This window comes from Epinephelus lanceolatus, chromosome 7 (assembly GCF_041903045.1).
Source record: "Epinephelus lanceolatus isolate andai-2023 chromosome 7, ASM4190304v1, whole genome shotgun sequence".
NCBI classification, from domain to species: domain Eukaryota; kingdom Metazoa; phylum Chordata; class Actinopteri; order Perciformes; family Serranidae; genus Epinephelus; species Epinephelus lanceolatus.
Genome location: NC_135740.1, coordinates 10,843,514 through 10,862,347, shown reverse-complemented (window position 1 = coordinate 10,862,347; position 18,834 = coordinate 10,843,514). Strand labels below are relative to the sequence as shown.

At 39.2% G+C, this 18,834-nt stretch overlaps 1 protein-coding gene across 2 annotated transcripts; it reads left to right on the top strand.

Moving 5' to 3' along the window:
* Positions 1–1,444: 1,444 nt before the first annotated feature.
* Positions 1,445–17,807, top strand: LOC117261058 (plastin-3-like). Of its 2 annotated transcripts, none has more exons than XM_033633266.2 (16): positions 1,445–1,579; positions 6,017–6,085; positions 7,342–7,493; positions 8,148–8,277; positions 9,211–9,343; positions 9,564–9,645; positions 9,901–10,066; positions 10,322–10,461; positions 11,450–11,545; positions 12,463–12,649; positions 12,761–12,839; positions 12,951–13,071; positions 13,313–13,446; positions 13,986–14,109; positions 14,277–14,401; positions 15,075–17,807. In XM_033633266.2, the coding sequence occupies exons 2-16, from the start codon at positions 6,025–6,027 to the stop codon at positions 15,205–15,207; spliced, it is 1,863 nt and encodes a 620-aa protein (XP_033489157.1). In that variant the 5' UTR covers positions 1,445–1,579; positions 6,017–6,024; the 3' UTR covers positions 15,208–17,807. The 2 variants fall into 2 exon arrangements, with proteins under 2 accessions (XP_033489157.1, XP_078025319.1); XM_078169193.1 differs by lacking the exon at positions 1,445–1,579 and adding an exon at positions 2,325–2,347.
* The last annotated feature ends 1,027 nt before the right edge of the window (positions 17,808–18,834 follow it).

The window sequence follows — 18,834 nt, the reverse complement described above, 5'->3', positions numbered from 1 at the left end:
GAGCCCTTCTGTGCGGAGTTTGCATGTTCTCCCCGTTTCAGTGGGTTTTCTCCAGGTACTCCGGCTTCCTCCCACAGTCCAAAGACATGCAGATTGGGGACTAGGTTAATTGGTGACTCTAAATTGTCCGTAGGTGTGAATGGTTGTCTGTCTCAATGTGTCAGTCTGGCGACCTGTCCAGGGTGTACCACGCCTCTTGCCCAATGTCAGCTGGGATAGGCTCCAGCCCCCCTGCGACCCTCAAGAGGATAAGTGGTTAGAAAATGGATGGATGGGCTACAGAGTTGACCTGTTATGGTTGAAACACACATGATAGCACTATCATTCAATGAAATTAACAATAAATAAATAAATAGGAAGCTCACCAGTTGAACATACTTTAACTTGTGTGTATTCCTGCCTTTTTGGACACCGGGAAGCGAGACAGGCGTCCTTGTAATATAACTTACTCCTTTTATGCTATATATTAAATGATGTTTCTGTAGAAATCTGAGTTGACAAAAATCTGGGACACATCTCTAAAGAGCCTAATTTTCATAAAAATATATTTTAAAACAAAGATGATTACAGCAGTACTTTGAGGGATTTTAACACATTTTTTAATTGTCTGAAGTTGTGAATTCTTGTTAGGGACAAAGGTGTTTTCTGGCCCAGTGCATGTTTAGAAGAAAAAAAAAATGAAAGGAAGCTGAAAATATGACAACCATTCATGTCCTATTTATCAAGAATGGACTGAATTGTTTGCGTATATGTATAGATACTAGCAATGGGCTGGACAAATAACATTCCTTTTGTTTTGTAGTTGGTGCTGAAATTCTTGCTGGTCATACTACCTATAGGAGTAGTTGGTACTGTTCATCTTTGAGGGTGGGGACAGGTGACTTGTATTTGTGCTGTTTGTGTTAAAATCTGAAAATCTACAAATAATTTTTTTTGAAAATGAAAGCAGATCAATGACCTTCCCAAAAATCTTGTTTCTTTTTTTTTACACTTTGGGTAAAGAAATATTCACGCCTGCAAGTGGGAGTTATTTTTTTATCAGTACAAAATGCCATTAAAAGAATTGGAAACATATTTGGTGAAACAATGTCATACACTTAGCTTAAAATGCTACTAATAATAAGCTTATGATACTGTCTTAAATTTGTTACTGGAGGACGATGCACATTTTAACCGCTAACACTATTGCGGGCTACACCACAACCTTTTGGCTAATTAAGCTAGTGCCTGAGTGTTTTCACATTAAAACTGGTTATCATTAGGATAATAATTGGCTATAAGGTAAAGCAACTTTATAATTATGTCACCCACATTTTGTTAGAATAAGTGTTGTGGGAAAAGCTATCAAATACCAGTCTCCACTACAGATGTCTATGCTTCCTGTGCTAAGGGCTCAGACTGCTGATGGCAGGAAGGCGGAGGAGGGTTGGTTTCAGGGAAGGAGTGGCGCGGAGGGGCGGAGCGGTTCTCACAACCGGGCGGTGTCAGCCGAAGAAAACGGGGCAGAGGTGCAGCGAGAGGCCGAGGCAGGGCTTCATTTCCCTGGGTGATTGTACTGAGTAGCACCAGCGGACTTCAGGTAAGAGGAAGGAGCGTTGCAGGGCGTTTTCTCGTGACTCAGGAGCAGCCGTGTCCTCCTGACCGAGGAGCAGCAGACAGGATTTATACCTCACTGCGGCACAGCTGCTGCTCCTCACACAGCTAATAACTTTCAAACATGTCACAGCGAGCCTCGAGATATGTCAATAATAAAAAAATATGATACCAGTAGCTAAAAATGCGCCGTCTAGCTAATGTTATTTAATGTTAATGACTTGCATGCGTTTGTGCTTGTTTAATTTATTTTTTCATTAAAATTTTATACATTACAGCGGCTATTATGTAAAGGCCTACTATTTTGTCTTATTTAAAATGAGAATTATGCTAGCTGACCAATTATGAAGCCTATATAGCTAGCTAAAGGAATTTCTATTATTTCTTCTTATTGCATATATGCTTTGCTTTTCTTGCAGTTATTGCTCACAGTGTCTGATATAAAATAGGCTACTACAAATTTTAATAACACATTTTATAATTCTTTTTTTTTTTTCAAATACATATACATATAGCTTAAGGATGAATTTTTCTCTGTGATTGTTTTAAATGAATAACACTGGAGTGTGACTGGCAGACCTTCATTGTCACTCTGAAACATAGATTCATGTTTCTTTTGTGTGTGTGTGTGCGTATGTGTGTGTGCGCGCCTCAGTCATGTGCATCACTGCTGGTGTGACTGAATGAAGAAATCCTCAGAATCTGAATCTGGAGGACAGACATCATCCAGACAACGCAGTGACATTGAGTCAATGTTAGATCAGCCAGGATTTATAACATTGTCATTACATCTGTGATCTGATTTATGTTGTTGTTGTTGTTGTTGTTGTTGTTTTAATCAGTAGTTTGATGCTGTAAATATGTTTGATCGAGACTCCTCCTTCCACAAGACTTAATTTCTTAACTTTATCAGCTGTCATTTTACCAGCACACTGACTCAGATACAAACATGCTATTTTTGATCATGAAATGTTTTTAATAACACATTTCTGTGATTTTCTGATTAATAATTGCATAAACACACATCTAATCTACCTCTATTTTAAGAAACATACTCTGAAAACACAGCAAGGGCAAACCTTAAAGGCAGCGTCTGTTCTTCTGTGTAACAGGGACATCTTGTGGCAGTAACGATGTAATTTTCTGTAATCCAACAATTTGGCATGAACAGGGTTATTTCACACTGAAAAGCTGTAAGGATTATATTTGCAAAAACATAATTATATCTTTAAAGATTATAAACATAGCTTAAGTTTATTGCATTCCCTATGTACTGGAAATGCACTCAAAATGATCACAAATTGCAGCCACACAGTCCAGCTTGGTAAATAAGTAACTATGTTTTTAAGGTCTTCAGTATCTATTGTCATAAGGAGGATACAGTCTGTGTTGTGAATACAGGCCTGTTTTGCATTTGGGATAATGCAACTCCATCCATTATTCAAATAACTTTGGCAAAAGATAACATGTCATCTGACCACTGGTGTTACACTGTTGTCTTAGGAGAGGCTCAAACACGCTATATTTGTTTCAGCTGTCTTTGGAGACATTAGTGACCCTGTGATTGCCTGCCCATTTCTGTGTGTGTCTGCCAGACTATGCAACCACTATATTTGCATGTTTGTGCGGAACTAAGCCGATTTGTTTATATGGCAGTGCTGTAACATGATCATGGCACACGTGAGATCTTTAACGCAGAGAAAAATCCTGATTGAAAGTGAGTGAATTTCGATGTGGAAAGGTGAATTGGAATGACGGAGAGGATTTTCTAGCCAATGCCTCGCTAATGTGTATTCAAAGTCACAGTTGGAAAAATGGGAGGAAAGACATCATTCATCGCATTAAGTCTGGATTTCTCATCAGATCAAATGTTTAATGGATGTCGAAGTAGGGAAAAATAGCATTTTGGTAGATTTGTATCAAACAGTAATGAGAGGATTGGTCACTTTTCTGTGATGTTTGGAGTTAGATGCCATTGATATCTGAGGCTTATAATACTTGATTTGCCTGGATGGCTTTAGGCTCCTAGGCTTATTGATTGTCTGTGGATGTAATACATCAAGTTGCCATAAGGTCTCAACTAGCAGGGCTGTGCTCTCTGCAGCAGAGAGCTTTCTCTCAGACTAAATCATATAGTACCGTCTAATAATATTATCTCTTATTACTGGGACTGTATATCGAGGCCAGTATTGTCTATATTGAGCTGCCACGCTAATACAGAACTCTGCTTTTGCTACTGAAAGCATCATTCTAGCCTGAGCTCTAATAGGACTCATCTGTTTCTGAAGGGATCTGCATGCTAAAATGGAAATATTCAGCTGCCTCATTTCATTAGCCTATTAAAGGGTCAGCTCATCCAAATTACAAAAATGATTTTCTCATAATACATGCCTCCAATAACCTTTTGTAGATACCATCTTTGGTTTTATTTGGGGAAGCTTTTAGATTTCAGCCACTACAAATGAAATGAACCACAATATTCTTTGGCAGAAAGTAATTGAGTCTTTGGATTTCTTGAGTACTCAGGATGTTAATTCAGAAAAGACACATTGCTTTTAATGTTGTTGCATCCTTTGAGTAGCCAAAACATATCATTCATCTGTTTCATACTTGGGTAATAGACAGTGGTGTATTGGTACTTGATGAGGTGGGTGTACTACTCGGTAGAATACAGAAGAGGAAATGGGTAGGCAAGTATAGGAGAGTCAGAGTAGGAGAATATCTCCTATATATTCCAATGGCTTTTTGGCTGATAGGTGGGTATACTGTACAACCCGAAAAAGACGTGGGTATACCTCATATACCTGCGTTTACCCTCCATTACACCACTGGTTATTGAAAGGTCTCAACAGCTGAGGTCTCAGAACAAAAGCAAAAAAATCCCGATTGTCCCAGTGAGATGCCACTATGCTATGAGTGCATCCATACTTAGTTATAACAGATAAAATCATGGTGATTGTCATTTTCAAGTGGGAAAGTTTGATGTTTTCGTGACTTGGACTAACTCATCCTCATCCTAACCTTTAAGCCAACAACAACAAGCTCATGTGGCTCACCTGTTTGTGTTCCAGAGAGACCTATGAAATACATTAGTGTTAATATAAATAAATGTCCACATAAGCTATAATACAAACCGTTTGCACCCATCACAGAGTCATATTACACCAAAAGCAATCTACATAAATCTAGTAGATGTTATAAGGGTCTATGGGCTGATGTAACTGTAATGCTAAATGGCTCTTTGTGTAATAGCTCAAGCTACTATCTATTTTTGTCATTGCGTTAACAGAGCTGTGCTGTTAGAGAGTGTGGCTCCAGGCTGGCCCCAGCACGTAACAGTAAATAGAGGAATAACGAACACGCCCTGCTATCATATCTCATAGACTGAGCTAATCGAGCCTTGAGCCAAATCTGTTTCTGTTGTACCCTGAGATGCCGAAACTATGAATATCATTCAATCAGTTTCTCTATTTTAGGCTGCTTGTTAAATCTTTAAAAGCAGTTACCCAGGAAACCATCAATAGGAAAGCAGGATGATCTGACTTATTTAAGTGAGACTTAATTACTTTTGAAGGGAGAAATAATACAGTCTTCCTCTTATAAAATGAAAATGTTAATTTTAAAAGCAATAAAACACTGTCTTGCTCAGTTTGATACACTCAGAGGTTTTGCTGTTAAAGGCTTCCTCGGCCTGGCATGACTGGTAGCTTATGGTGGCTAATGTTAGCTAATTTATTAACCTTTACGGTGTGCTGCCGTCGCACTAACTTTTAGCATTTGTAGTAATTCCATAATTGTCACTTGTTATCGCAGTAGCTGCTGTTAAGCAGAATTGACAGAGGGTAACTTTGACGCATGTAAATTTATTTCCTTAGCATGCAAAGTGGCAACAATATTATAAGAATAGGTAAAATGCCAGCCGAACAGCCAATTCTAATAAACAGCTATCAGTTCACAGGAGCTCATAACATCAAACCATTTTATCCTGGTGACTGACATTAAAGGGACAGTTCACCCCTAAATCAGAAATACATATTTTTCCTCTTACCTGTACTTGTGTTGCTATTTATCAATTTATCGATTGTTGCCAAGTTGCTGAGTGTTGGAGACATTGGCTGTAGAGATGTCTCTGAACTGTCCCTTTTATCTATACAACTGAAGAGAAAACATTCAACAGTTACTGTGAAATACTGACTGATTTATTGAGACAAACTAACAACACTTTTAGCTCGTGATCAGGCTACCAATCATTTCAACTATTTCACTTGTTTGGCTCAATCAAACTGAAATAATGTTAGAACTTAATGGTAAAGTACCATTGTCTATAATATAATTTATTTATAATATCTGACGATATGTACAGTGTGTAAAGAGTTCAAATTGTGTTACATTATCTAAATGCAGCTCCTGCACTACTTTATAGGAGTCAACATGTCAACAAATGTCAGCGCCGAGGAGATGGAGGAGATCATGGAGGGCTTCCAGAAAGTGGGTAAGTAAAAATGTAAAGCAGCTGACCAACACGTGTTTTTATACATGGTGTGTGCACCATCTGACAGACAGATGTTTATGTTGGGATTTATGGGAAAGAAATGAAACCTTTGATACACCCACATGTAAGTTATCGCTTAAAAGTCCAATGTTTAGGATTTTAGGGGGATATATTGACAGAAATCAAATATAATATAATAAGTATGTTTTCTAGTGTAGAATTACACCCCAAAAAATAACTGTTGTGTTTTAGTTACCTGAGAATGGGATGTTTATATCTACACAGGAGTTCACCGTGTTGCGCCACCATATTTCTACAGTAGGCCAGAACTGACAAACCAAACACTGGCTCTAGATAGGGCCATTTGCATTTTAGTGTTTGCTCGTTGACACGTCGGCCACCGTAGTCAGCAGCTCCTCTGTGATGGACCAGTGTCAGAAAAACACCAATTTGTAACTGATTTATTCAGTGTTTTTGCACGTTTTAGTCACCTGGTCCGTTTATTATGGAGAGGAAGAGACTTCTGTGGATGATTCGGCTCTCTGTATAAACCTCGCGAACTCCTTGATCTTAAGTTATCAAAGACAGAAGGTGAGCACAGATTAGGAGATGCTGGTCGAACATCTAGTTTGACATGCCAAACATCATCACAGAAATCACTGATTTGTAACGTGAAACTGCTTTATTCAGTATTTGTACTAGTTTCAATCACTTGGTCCATTTGTTTTGGAGAGGAGGAGACCTCTGTGGATAATCCAGCTCCTGGTAAAAACCTCCCTTACAATGAACACTGAAGGAATTATAACCGGGAGAAGCTTCAGCTGGTTGCAGTGTTCCTCGAAAGGAATAGTTTGACATTTGGAAATTCGCTTATTGGTTTTCTTTCCAAGAGTGAGATGAGATTTAGTTTTAGGTGAGATCAGTTTAAGTCTTTATGCTAAGATAGCTGTCTCCTGGCTTAAGCTTCCTATTTAACCACTACTGACATTGTAACTAATTAACTGCAAATAATTATTCCTCTAGTGTAAACAGTTATTAACACATGTAAATCAAGCAGATAAGCGGAGAGGCAAACATTGGATCTAGTCCTGCGAGACTCCTGGTGCTTAGAATAACAAGTGCAAAACTTGTTTTGAACATTACTGACCGAATCTTGATAGTCTTGCATCAATTGGAGAAAGAGCAGCATGCCCTCCAACTAAAATATCACTTAAACTTCTTTTATTTTTCCTCTTGTCTCCACCCTACTTCTCTAGATGTGGATAGTAACGGGTACATCACCGCCAGTGAACTTGGTGATCTCTTCCGTGAGGTGGGCATGGCTTTGCCAGGATATAAGATCAGAGAAATCCTTCAGAAGCTGGACAGAGATAACGACAGCCATATCAACCTTGAAGAGTTCACGGCTGTAGGTAACACTAACTAACTAACTAACTAAACCGTTTTGCAGCTATACTAACAGTTTACTAACTATCAGCTAAATGTCAATCTCGTAGCCCCTCAGCTTTTATCTGACGGCGATAAGTCTCTGGGAGAAACAGTTTGTCATCAGACAATAGCCAGTGGGTTCCAGCAATACGTTTCAGCCAGTGTGTTCCACCTCTTTTGCTCACCCTAAACATGACTGGTCAATACTACTTGGACTACAATTGACCCTTGTTTTCACCAAGCAGTCTAGTTCAGTTCAGTTCACTTCACTTCAGTTTGGACAGAGCAGTGAGTAACAACAACCCTATCTACATTTTTCAACTCTGAACAGATCTAGGGTTTATATATATATCCGTATGGGTTACGTATGTTCTAAGGGTAGCACACTGAAAGATTCTGGTAGAAACCCGGCTTTAGACTACAAACTGAGACCAGAGCACCTCAGATACCAAAATCTTGTCTTGTTTCCTACAGATTGACTAACTACCTGATTAAATCAAATTTTATCCCAGTTGATGGAAATTAAGGTATTGTCTGTTATACTTATTGGTAGCAGTGACTGACTACCTATATTAAATGATATCTTGATGAATTAAGCCACAATTTGATTGAGTCTTTTTGTTCATACAATCAGATTTTCAAGGACTTGAAGAACGACAAAATGGCCCAGAGTTTCAAGGTAGCTCTCAACAAGAAAGAAGGCATCCTAGCCATCGGGGGCACCAGTGAGATCTCTAGTGAAGGAACTCAGCATTCAATCTCTGGTAAGTAAAGCTCTAGGAACACAATGCCCATTGATGGATTACTGAAGGGCCTACTGGGTACAGACCCAGGGGTCCACACTGTTAGGGGTCCCCTCTGGCCTTCACCTGCAAAATGTCACTCGAGGAGACACATACTGACCAGGAAGAATCATAAACACAAAAAGACCAGAAAGAGAGAAACAAAATGACAACAAAGAAATGTAAGACAGCTGCAAAGAGATGATGACGACTACGTGAGATGCAAAATATAAAGAAAAACACAAAGAGGCAGAACGACCACAAAGACATACAACATGACTATAAAGCGATGCAGAGCAGCTACAAACAGACACAAAAGGACAACAAGAGACATAAAACAACAACAAAGAGATGCAAAATATCTGCCAGGAGACACAAAGAAACTCACGACAACTACAAGAGGTGCAAAACAGCTGCAAAGAGGCACAAAAAGACTTGGGATGACAATGAAAACAAACAAAAAGAGACACAAAACAACTACAAAAAGATGTGATATGACTACAAACAGGCAAAACAACCACCAAGATACACAAATTGACTACAAAGAGACACAGAATGACCACAGAGAGAGACACGAAACCTCAGAGAGATGCATAACGACTACAAAAAGGAAAACACAAAACTACAAAGTGATGCAATGTGAAACCAAAGAGACAGAAACACAAAAATCCAAACCAAGAGATGCAAAACAACAACAAGAGGCTACACAACCATAAGTCTGTGTGTCTTGCTCTTATGTAGGCGAGGTGCTGGGGCCCTCTGCATGTTCCCAGGGGCCCCTTATCTCATAATCCACCCATCACAATACCTGTTTGATATGTAAGGGTTCACTGTCCACTGTAATCAATGTCATCCAGCCAAGGCGATATCCATGACAGCAGAAGGGACATGACACTTTATTCAACTGTATTTCAGAGCAGGAGCGCATTGCCTTTGCCAACTACATCAACTCGTCTTTGGAGAAGGATCCAGACTGTCAACACGTCCTGCCCATCAACCCCGAAACTGAAGCTCTGTTTAAAGCAGTGGCAGACGGCATCATACTTTGGTAACACTTCACAAATCTGATAAAAATCATGTTTATAAAATCCAAGTATATTGATCACTCACTTCATCTGTGCTTACCTATCCACTACTTCAATTATTCTTATCCTTAACTTTACCTTCAACATCGCTGTTACTGATTTGTTGATTTGACCAACTTTTCAGTCTGTTTTCAGGCTTTGTATTAGTTCAGTGTGCAATATGTTATTCTTGTGTTTTTACAGTAAACTCATCAACCTCTCTGTTCCCGACACCATTGATGAGAGAACCATCAACAAAAAGAAACTCACACCTTTTACCACACAGGTTAGTGCTAGTTAGTCAGCTGTATATGTCATGTTTAGTGTTAATTAACTTAACTGCATACATCATAGAAAAAACAATATCAATTTACAGTTGTATTGAGGGGCTTCCAAAAGAGTTTGTTTTCATAACTGTATTTTATGGTGATACCACCCTCATATCTAAAACAACATCACTGTTTAGACATATGTACATTATATTGCATGAATCTGACCTTTCCTTTGGTGACTATCATCCAACTTTTTTCTCCACCAACAGGAGAATCTGAACTTGGCTCTGAATTCAGCTTCGGCCATCGGCTGCCAGGTTGTCAACATTGGAGCTCAAGATCTGAAGGAGGGAAAACCTCATCTGGTGCTGGGACTCCTCTGGCAGATTATCAAGATAGGACTGTTTGCTGATATAGAGCTGAGCCGCAATGAAGGTATGTACAAACACACACACACACAGAGTCAGACTTGTCCGTAAATATAGAATAAATGTTCCCATGCAGACAAACTTCCCATGACTATGTAGCACAGATTGTCAGCAAGAAACCTTAGCGACATAAAAGTAAAAATTCGGTCAGTCGTATCAATACATGCGGACAAGATTTCTCAGAGAAACATGTTTGCCATCAGTTAACCTTTCTGCACTGATCACTCCACCCTCACAAATCAACTTGTCTGTCTGTGTACAGCTATTGCCGCATTGCTGGAGGAAGGAGAGAGTCTGGAAGAGCTGATGAAGCTCAGTCCTGAGGAGCTGCTGCTGCGCTGGGCCAATTTCCATTTAAAGAAAGTTGGCATGTCCATATCAAACTTCTCTGGAGATATTAAGGTAAGGAAATGTCAGTGTGATGCCTAAAACTCTTTCTGCAGACCACTGAAACATTAATTGCACTGCTAACCCTTAGTTTCAGGCTCTTGCTGTTGCTGTTTTCTCATATGAATGGAGAATCAGGTCTGGACATTGTCTGGAGTTTTTCTTATCTGTGTCAGAGGCATACCATGTCCAGTAGGCATGTCACCTACTGGACATGGTATGGCACAAGCTTCATGATACAGATGTCCTCAACACACCCACTCACTGTGAATTCTCCAGACAGTTACCTGCTCTCCTCATACAAGGGCTTAATTGGACATTACAAAGACTTTATACTGGGGAGCTGGCAGGGTAAAGTCCATTCAATGTCGAGTCCAACTGATTTGGACATTTGCATTCTCAACATAGACTGTATAAAATAATGGACATAGCTACTGTGACTCCCATTTTTAAGCCTCAAGCTGGGCATTTCAGCTGTAGCCATCTTTGTTTTTTTGGAGCTAGAGGGGACCATAATTGGATGAGAGGTTGGAGCTGTAAAGGAGCGAGGGTTGGATCTGACTTACAGACTGTGGTGATGCCTTGCAGACAGCCTATCACACAAGTGGCCCCGTCCTCAAATATACATAACTATAAGCCTTAATAATATATAAATGGGTGAGTCATATAAAAAATCACCACCGTCCAGCTGTCATAGATGTTGAAATTGGCTATAGAGACCAAAACTGTTTTTGTACCAGGCTGTAAACATGTTTATTTCTGCTGTAATTGCTGTATTGACTCTTTTCAGAGCCAGCCTCCAGTGGCTGTTTGATGAACTGCAGTTTTTTGGCACCTCCGCGTTGGCTTAATTTCTCAGACCTGGAGGTTACTGCTCGGTTCTCACTTACAGCTCCTCCAGTTAATGTGCAGATAATTTCCAGTTTGCAGTGCATGTGTGAAAGAGGCTTGTTTCAGACAGTAATAGTTCTGTAGTTCTCACTAAGTGTCTGTTTCTATGCAGGACTCCAAGGCGTACTTCCACCTGCTTGAGCAGATTGCCCCAGACGGCAGCAAAGAGGACGCTCCACGAGTTGAGATTGACATGTCTGGTCTTTATGTAAGTTGATAAAGCAATAATTCTATGTAACACGCAACATGCAACTTCTTATCATAAAGACGGAGTAGGTGATTCTGGAGAAAGATAGTTGACCGTTCAGTCTCATTCTCAGGTCGTCAAACAGTGATGCTTTCAGTTGGTGGTTCGGTCTGAACACCAACCCAATACGTCGTCATCTGATGACCTGGAAATGAGATTGTCATCTTTTTCACTGGATTAACATGTTAACTACAGAACCACACTGAAAATCAAAGTTTTAAACACACACACACACACACAAGTGTATGTCATTGTAACTGAGCACTGGTCAATTTTCCGTCCTGTCTTAAGTCGGTAGATGCTTTTCATTTGGCTATCAGAGGCTGAATGGAAGCCAACTTCCTGTTGGCCTTTGCCTGTTTCCTGTAGGACTATATTAGGATCATGACCTCATTTTGACTGTGAATCATTTTCTCATAGCTCTTTTTGTATGCAGGGTTTCAAATCTCTTCCCTCTTTCTCCCTATAATATTTTTCATATAATGGACAAAAGTCATACACTGTGTTACATCAACTGGCATAACGTTTTCTTTACAATATTACAGAGTAATCTTTCAAGTTATTATGGTAGCTGATAGATTTTCTCAAGTTTTCTTTGTCTCTTCAGCAATGGTAATTATCATTGTTCACACTGGTAGTAGAACTCACATCTAGTGCTTCATAGAAATAAGGATGATTTCTCAGTGATGCAGTGATTTCTCGTTCAGAAAACCCTACACAGATGCTACAGAAAATCTCGATCTGTCGTCATGTAATTTAGTGTATGGGACCCCTTACAGGATGTTCTGCATCCCACATGACAGAGCCTGTTTTCCTCCAACAAAATGTTAATCTGTGTGTGTGTGTGTGTGTGTGTGTCTGTGTTTGTGTGTTACCAGGAGAAGGATCTTACGAAGAGAGCAGAGCATATGCTCCACCAGGCCGACCGCCTCGGCTGCCGACAGTTTGTTAGTGCCTTTGATGTTGTGACTGGAAACTCAAAGCTCAACATGGCCTTTGTAGCCACGCTCTTCAACAAACACCCGGCTCTCACCAAACCAGAGGACCAAGACTGGAATCTGGAGAGTAAGCCTAGATGGATAATCCCTCTTTCAGCCTCATCTATACATGTAGGAAGTAGCTAACCTATGTAGTCCTGAGTCTGTGAGGCTTACCTCTCTTGTTGTGTTTCCAAAGGTGAGACCAGAGAGGAGAGGACTTTCAGGAACTGGATGAACTCCCTCGGAGTCAATCCACATGTTCACCATATCTATGGGTCAGTATCTCAGTCTGAAATTATATGCTGTGTGTTCATTTTTACTGTTTATTGCCACACTGATGCACAGTGTCTAAAGACGTGCATGTGTGTATATGTGTGTTAATGCAGTGATCTGCAGGATGCCATGGTGATTCTCCAGCTTTATGATCGGATTAAGGTGCCAGTGGACTGGGATTCCAGAGTCAACCTCCCTCCATTCAAGACAACAGGAGGAGGGCATTTAAAAAAGGTACATGTACTGTACATACTACTTTCCAAACTGCTACATTATGTTTACCACCTGAAGTTAACTGGAGTTACAAATATGACCTGACAGTAGTTGTCTCCTTTGGTATATACCTTGGGACACAGGCAACATGAATAACAACACACATACCGTACTTGTATAACTCTGGTATCACTCTGTCTCATTCTGAACAACTGGATTTACTGTAAAATATTATCTTTGTGTTTGTGTGTGTATACGACAGATTGAAAACTGTAATTATGCTGTGGAGCTGGGTAAAACCAAAGCTGGTTTCTCCCTGGTGGGGATTGGTGGAGAGGACCTCTTCAATGGAAATTCAACTCTAACTCTGGCACTGGTGTGGCAGCTGATGAGGAGGTGATTTAACCTTGATGGTGGAACTTGACTTAAATACATGCTAATTCTGACATGTTATGAAAATGAACAGAAACAAGCAAAAACACCACTGAGAAGAGCAACAAGCATCTATTGCCCTTGAGACTCCGAATGTTTGAGTTGCTAGACAGCCTGATACAGAGTAAGGGCGCTGTTTTTCTAGCAAGTTTATTCACTTAAGTGAAGCCATAGGAAAACGCAAACGCACCCAAAAATACACCAGGGAAGAATTTTCCCTTTTTGTGGATGGAATCAGTGGGGTTTATGGGAAATGTAGTATTGATTTTGCAAAAGTATTGCAGTAGTAGGAGGCTATCAGTCATTTTATATGGTTCCACTTATTTACAGGAAGGTATTGCAATCAATTAACAGTGTTTTATTTGTTTTGGTAGCATGTTGCCCTTTAAAATAATCCCCTTAACTATTTAACTCACTGGTTTTACCCTGAGCTCCAAACTGTGTGTAGAATATAGTTTAACTTCACCGTTGATATCCTTACATGTGGTCTTATCTACACACAGGTACACGTTAAATGTTCTGGAGAACCTTGGAGATGGTGAAGTTGCAGGAGATGATTTGATAGTTTCATGGGTCAATAAGACTTTGGCTGAGGCTGGCAAGAGTTCCTCTATCAAAAGCTTTAAGGTGAGTTTTACTTTAGTTATGTCGAAGCTTAGTTTTGAGATCATCATCGTTGTAAGAGAAAGTATTAATTTTGATGATCAGTTCTAGACTTTCTTATTCTTTGTTGCCTGTATGTTGAGTAGACATGTGTGATATGTGTGTGTGTGTGTGTGTATCCCTCTGTTCAGGACAAAGGGATCAGTACCAGTTTGCCAGTTCTGGACCTGATTGATGCCATTCAGCCAGAGAGTGTGAACTTTGAGCTGGTTCAAACAGGAAGTCTGTCAGATGAAGACAAACTGAGCAATGCCAAGTGAGCACCTACCTGCTTTTCTCTGACTCTGACTTTGTTTACTCCTAGTTACTGGGCTTTAGCATGGCATTATATATGTGACTACATTTTGAGTGCGCAATGGGACATCTGCACAACAGAAAAATGTTTTTGAGAGAAATTATTATCATTCATAGTGGGGCTGGGGGATAAAACAACCTCGCAACGGCGTTACAATAAAACTTTGAATATTTTTTTCTAAACGCTCGCAGCTTGCCGGCAAAACGGCCCAAAATCTGCGGAAAATCTGGCAGCATAAAAGGGGCTATAGAGACAGACAACCATTCAGGCTCACATTCACACCTACGGGCAATTTAGAGTCACCATTTAACCTGCATGTCTTTGAACTGTGGGAGGAAGCCGGAGTACCCAGTGAAAACCCACGCTGACATGGGGAGAACATGCAAACTAGCGCTAGGAAAATGGTAGCTGCATGAAGTTATTATGGGGGTTGTTGTATGTGAAAAATAGCACCAATATCTTAACAAAACATGATTTATGTGCTTGCAAAAACTTTTTTTCTGTGTTCAATATGTCCCATTGCAAACTTACGATGTTGACACAAATGTAACTCAGTTTTAGCTGGTAAAAAATGTGGTGATAAAAAAAATTATGCTCCCATAGTGATCCTAACTGTGACCCTTTCCTGCATCAGGTATGCCATTTCCATGGCAAGGAAGATCGGGGCGAAAGTCTACGCCCTGCCTGAGGACCTGGTAGAGGTCAACCCTAAAATGGTGATGACCATCTTCGCCTGTCTGATGGGGAGAGGCATGAAGAGGGCGTAGAGGAGACACACATTCACATGTACACTCTCCCTCACACACACACACACACATTTTGACTGACTGTGTTGGCCTGTGTGACAGGAGGAGACATGAGGAGAGTGAGCAGAGCTGTATTGTCCTGTTCTTTTGAGCAATTCTTCGTTAGCCAAAATAGAAGTGTCACTTTATTAATCTATTCTGCATTAGGGCTGGGTTTCATTTAAAAAATTGCGATGCCAGTACCAGTAGCAGTACCTCTAAAGTGATACTGATACCAATAGAGTACCTCATTTGATACCTTTTTTCTTTTTACTTCTTTAATACCCATCATGTGAATGGAAGCGATCAGTTGTGTGAAAATGCCACGACCACTCCTCCTCATTCAAATGATTTCTACATTGATACATTATAACTGTATAGTACAGCCATACTTCCTAACAGTTTGGTGACATCTTGGCACGCTGAACTTCCAACTGCCAAATGCACCGGTCTTGGCTTCACCACAACACAGACTGTAATTGGTCGTGGGCCAGTCACATGTTGCATTAAAAAGCACTTGTGGTGATTGGCTGCGAGCAAAACCAGACAAATATGGTACAAAAAGGATCAAACGCAGGTATTGTTTGACTGGAGAAGTTTCGATACTACTTGGTACTGAGTTATTTCGGTTGATACCTTGAAGATATTGAGTAGCGATCCCCAGCCCTATTCTGCATTTAAAACAGACATGAACATTTGTATATATTGACACAGCCAACAGTAATGCTCCTAGGGTTCAAGACCAAGTTAACAGTGAGGTGAGACTTCTATAATGGCTATGTGGTAAATATTTGGGGTTTGGGGTTCTCTTCTGGATCTCAGTTTTGCTTTGGGACACTATGGTGGTTGAGTGATTTGCAGCATCGCATTAAAAACACTCTGTCTCCCATACTGCCCTTAAATATGAATATAAGTGTGAATGTGTTTGTCTAGACTGGTGACCAGTCCAGGGTCTGCCCAGTGCATGCTGGGATAGACTCCTGCCTGCCTGTGACCCTCATGAAGGGTAAGCCTGTTGAGAAAAGAAATGAATAAAAGGTTTAGTTGCTGTGATACATGGGAAACATTTAGAGGCAGTGACCACTTAACTTCTCTCAGTCCTGCTGAAAACACAAATTCAGGGTGATGTTTCTCGTTTTAGCATTTCAGTTGATTTTAAATCTCCAGTAAGATTTTACTGCAGTGTTACCTCTGCATTCTTACTTTCTCCCCACCCATTGACATGCTTGATATTTCCTCAGCTGCATTGCCTCAGAGTTTCCCATGTGTCTCTGCTTCTTAAAATACCATCTAGGTTCTGCTGTATCTTCCAATGTGCCAGCCAAATCAACGAATAAGCATTTATTGTACTTAAACCATAATATGATATTCTTTACGGAATACCTTTTGGCCTTTTTAAGTATGACCAAAGCTGTGCTAGATTATAAGTTCATGTTGTCACACTAGAAACTGTAAAACCTTTGAAGTCCATTAACTTACTCATTAATACTCATGTAGTTCAAGTATTTTAAATGGGATTTTAAGGGGACAGATATTAAATATTAGTGGATTTATGGATGTAATATACTTGTGCCTTTTATAAGGCACACATTCAGGTGTTTTTAATGGATAATCTTTAAGGGCTGTTTAAGGGTTAAAAAAACCTTTAAAACTGACAAAATAACATGAATGCCATCCCTTAATTTAAATTATATCAAGGGTCTTAATTTTGTTTTCAGTTATTGAGAAAATTTTATGTTATTTAGTACATTTTAAACATGACATTTTAAAATCATCTTAAAACTTGCAGATAATCCATTAAAAACCTATTAATAAATATCAATATAATCAATTAATTGACCTCAAATTATTTTATAAAAAGATAACAAAAAGCCGTTTTCTATATTACAGTCCACTATTGTATCCATTATAAAAGTGCAAATCTGGACTATTAAAAAGATGAATGTTGCAAAATAATCCCTCAAAATGCCATTTATTTGCACCTGAAAATGTTTTAGACTCCTAATGTAAATCAGGGCCCCACCCATAAAAACCCCTTAAAATGATGAGCAGTCACAGCTCTTGTTTTATAAACAATAAAAACTGTTTATTTTGTTCGTCTATGCAACAGTTTCTTATCTGAGTTGTTGACATCTGACTTTTAACATATGAAAGCTGCTGCTGCTGTTGAATAAACTCAGTTATACAGAAATGAAAATGATATGTACCTGTATTGTATTGGATCTATATGAAAAATAAAATTAAAATTAATATAAATGCTGTCAAAAGATGATTCCCAGATTATTTATACAGAAACAGAACATGTGAATTTGAACATGTGATGTTGATGTTCTGTTGCTGATGAAACAGCTATGATTGAAATATGACTCCTGCTATAAACATCATGAGACAGGTTGCTGTATTAATCCTAACTAAAAGTTATCCAGGTGTGTTGCTGCTGATGTCAGCAGTCCACTTTTGTTCTGTTTTTTTCTTTCATCCCAAATGTTTGCCAAAAATTGCTTTACATGCCAGCAATACTTCCAAAACTCAGTGTGTAAAAAATCAGATATATAATGTTCAATAAAATCATTTTTTCCATATATTGTTGTTTCGTTGTTATCTGTTCTTTGTTTTTGCTCTTTTTCTGCCATAAACAGAATCTTAAGTTTGCCAAAAGGGTAAGTAAAGATTTTGTCAGTATCTAATTAGACTCAATTATTGGACTATATTTGGATAATTCATTCATAAACAGAGCAAAAATGTATTAAATGTGCATTTTTATTATGCATTTAAAACTAAAAATGAAATTACTTTTCAATTTTAAATCACAATATCAAAAAGGCTTTCTTTTGATTTTAGATTTCTTTCATTGTGTGTTCCACTGTGTTTGCCTCATTTTCCATCTTACATTTAATTTGTTTGCTGTTCATCATATTACGGACACTGCAGTAAATTTCTCTCTTTAAAATCAACACATAAGCAGTATTGAAAAAATTAAACAGGGTCCCACACATAGCAGCTGACCATTGAATTTCATCTGTCAGTTTCTTAATTACTGTTATTAATCAATCTGTTTTGGTGGTACACGTCAGACTCCACAGTCCAACAACTAGAATCTACTAAAACAGCAATGTCAAGATTGAAGATCTAAACATTTTGAGATTACACACACTTTTTCTTTCTGGATTATGCTAAGGTAGGCTAACCACATTCTGATTACAGCTTCATTCTTAAAGGGACAGTTCATCTCCAAATCAAAAATATTTTTTTTCTATCAATCCAGATCGTTTGGGTGTGAGTCACTGAGTGCTGGAGATGTTTAAAGAAACTGTCTTTAGTTTGATTCTAGAGAAATCCATAAGTATTCAGATAAGATTGCATTTGCCAATGTAGGCTGTTGCTACTGTATGTCAACAGTGTGGTTGATATGACATCATAATAGTACAGTATTATGGATAGTTGTCATCAATGTTGGGGGGCAGCTGCATGTGTCCTGGGTCTCATTCAACTGATCATATGTGACATTCAGTCCCAAAGGCATACTTGCTGTTACCCTGCACATGCTTTCAGGTTTTGTGTGTGTGTGTGTGTGTGTGTGTGTGTGTGTGCACACAGTAATTTGGAGTG

Bases quoted from the DNA above. Each gene is read 5' to 3' on its own strand.
- LOC117261058 (XM_033633266.2), top strand. From the start codon at position 6,025: ATGTCAACAAATGTCAGCGCCGAGGAGATGGAGGAGATCATGGAGGGC. The intron at 10,067-10,321 runs GTATGTACAAAC...GTCTGTGTACAG, and splicing joins AGAGCTGAGCCGCAATGAAG to CTATTGCCGCATTGCTGGAG. The intron at 14,110-14,276 runs GTGAGTTTTACT...CCCTCTGTTCAG, and splicing joins CCTCTATCAAAAGCTTTAAG to GACAAAGGGATCAGTACCAG.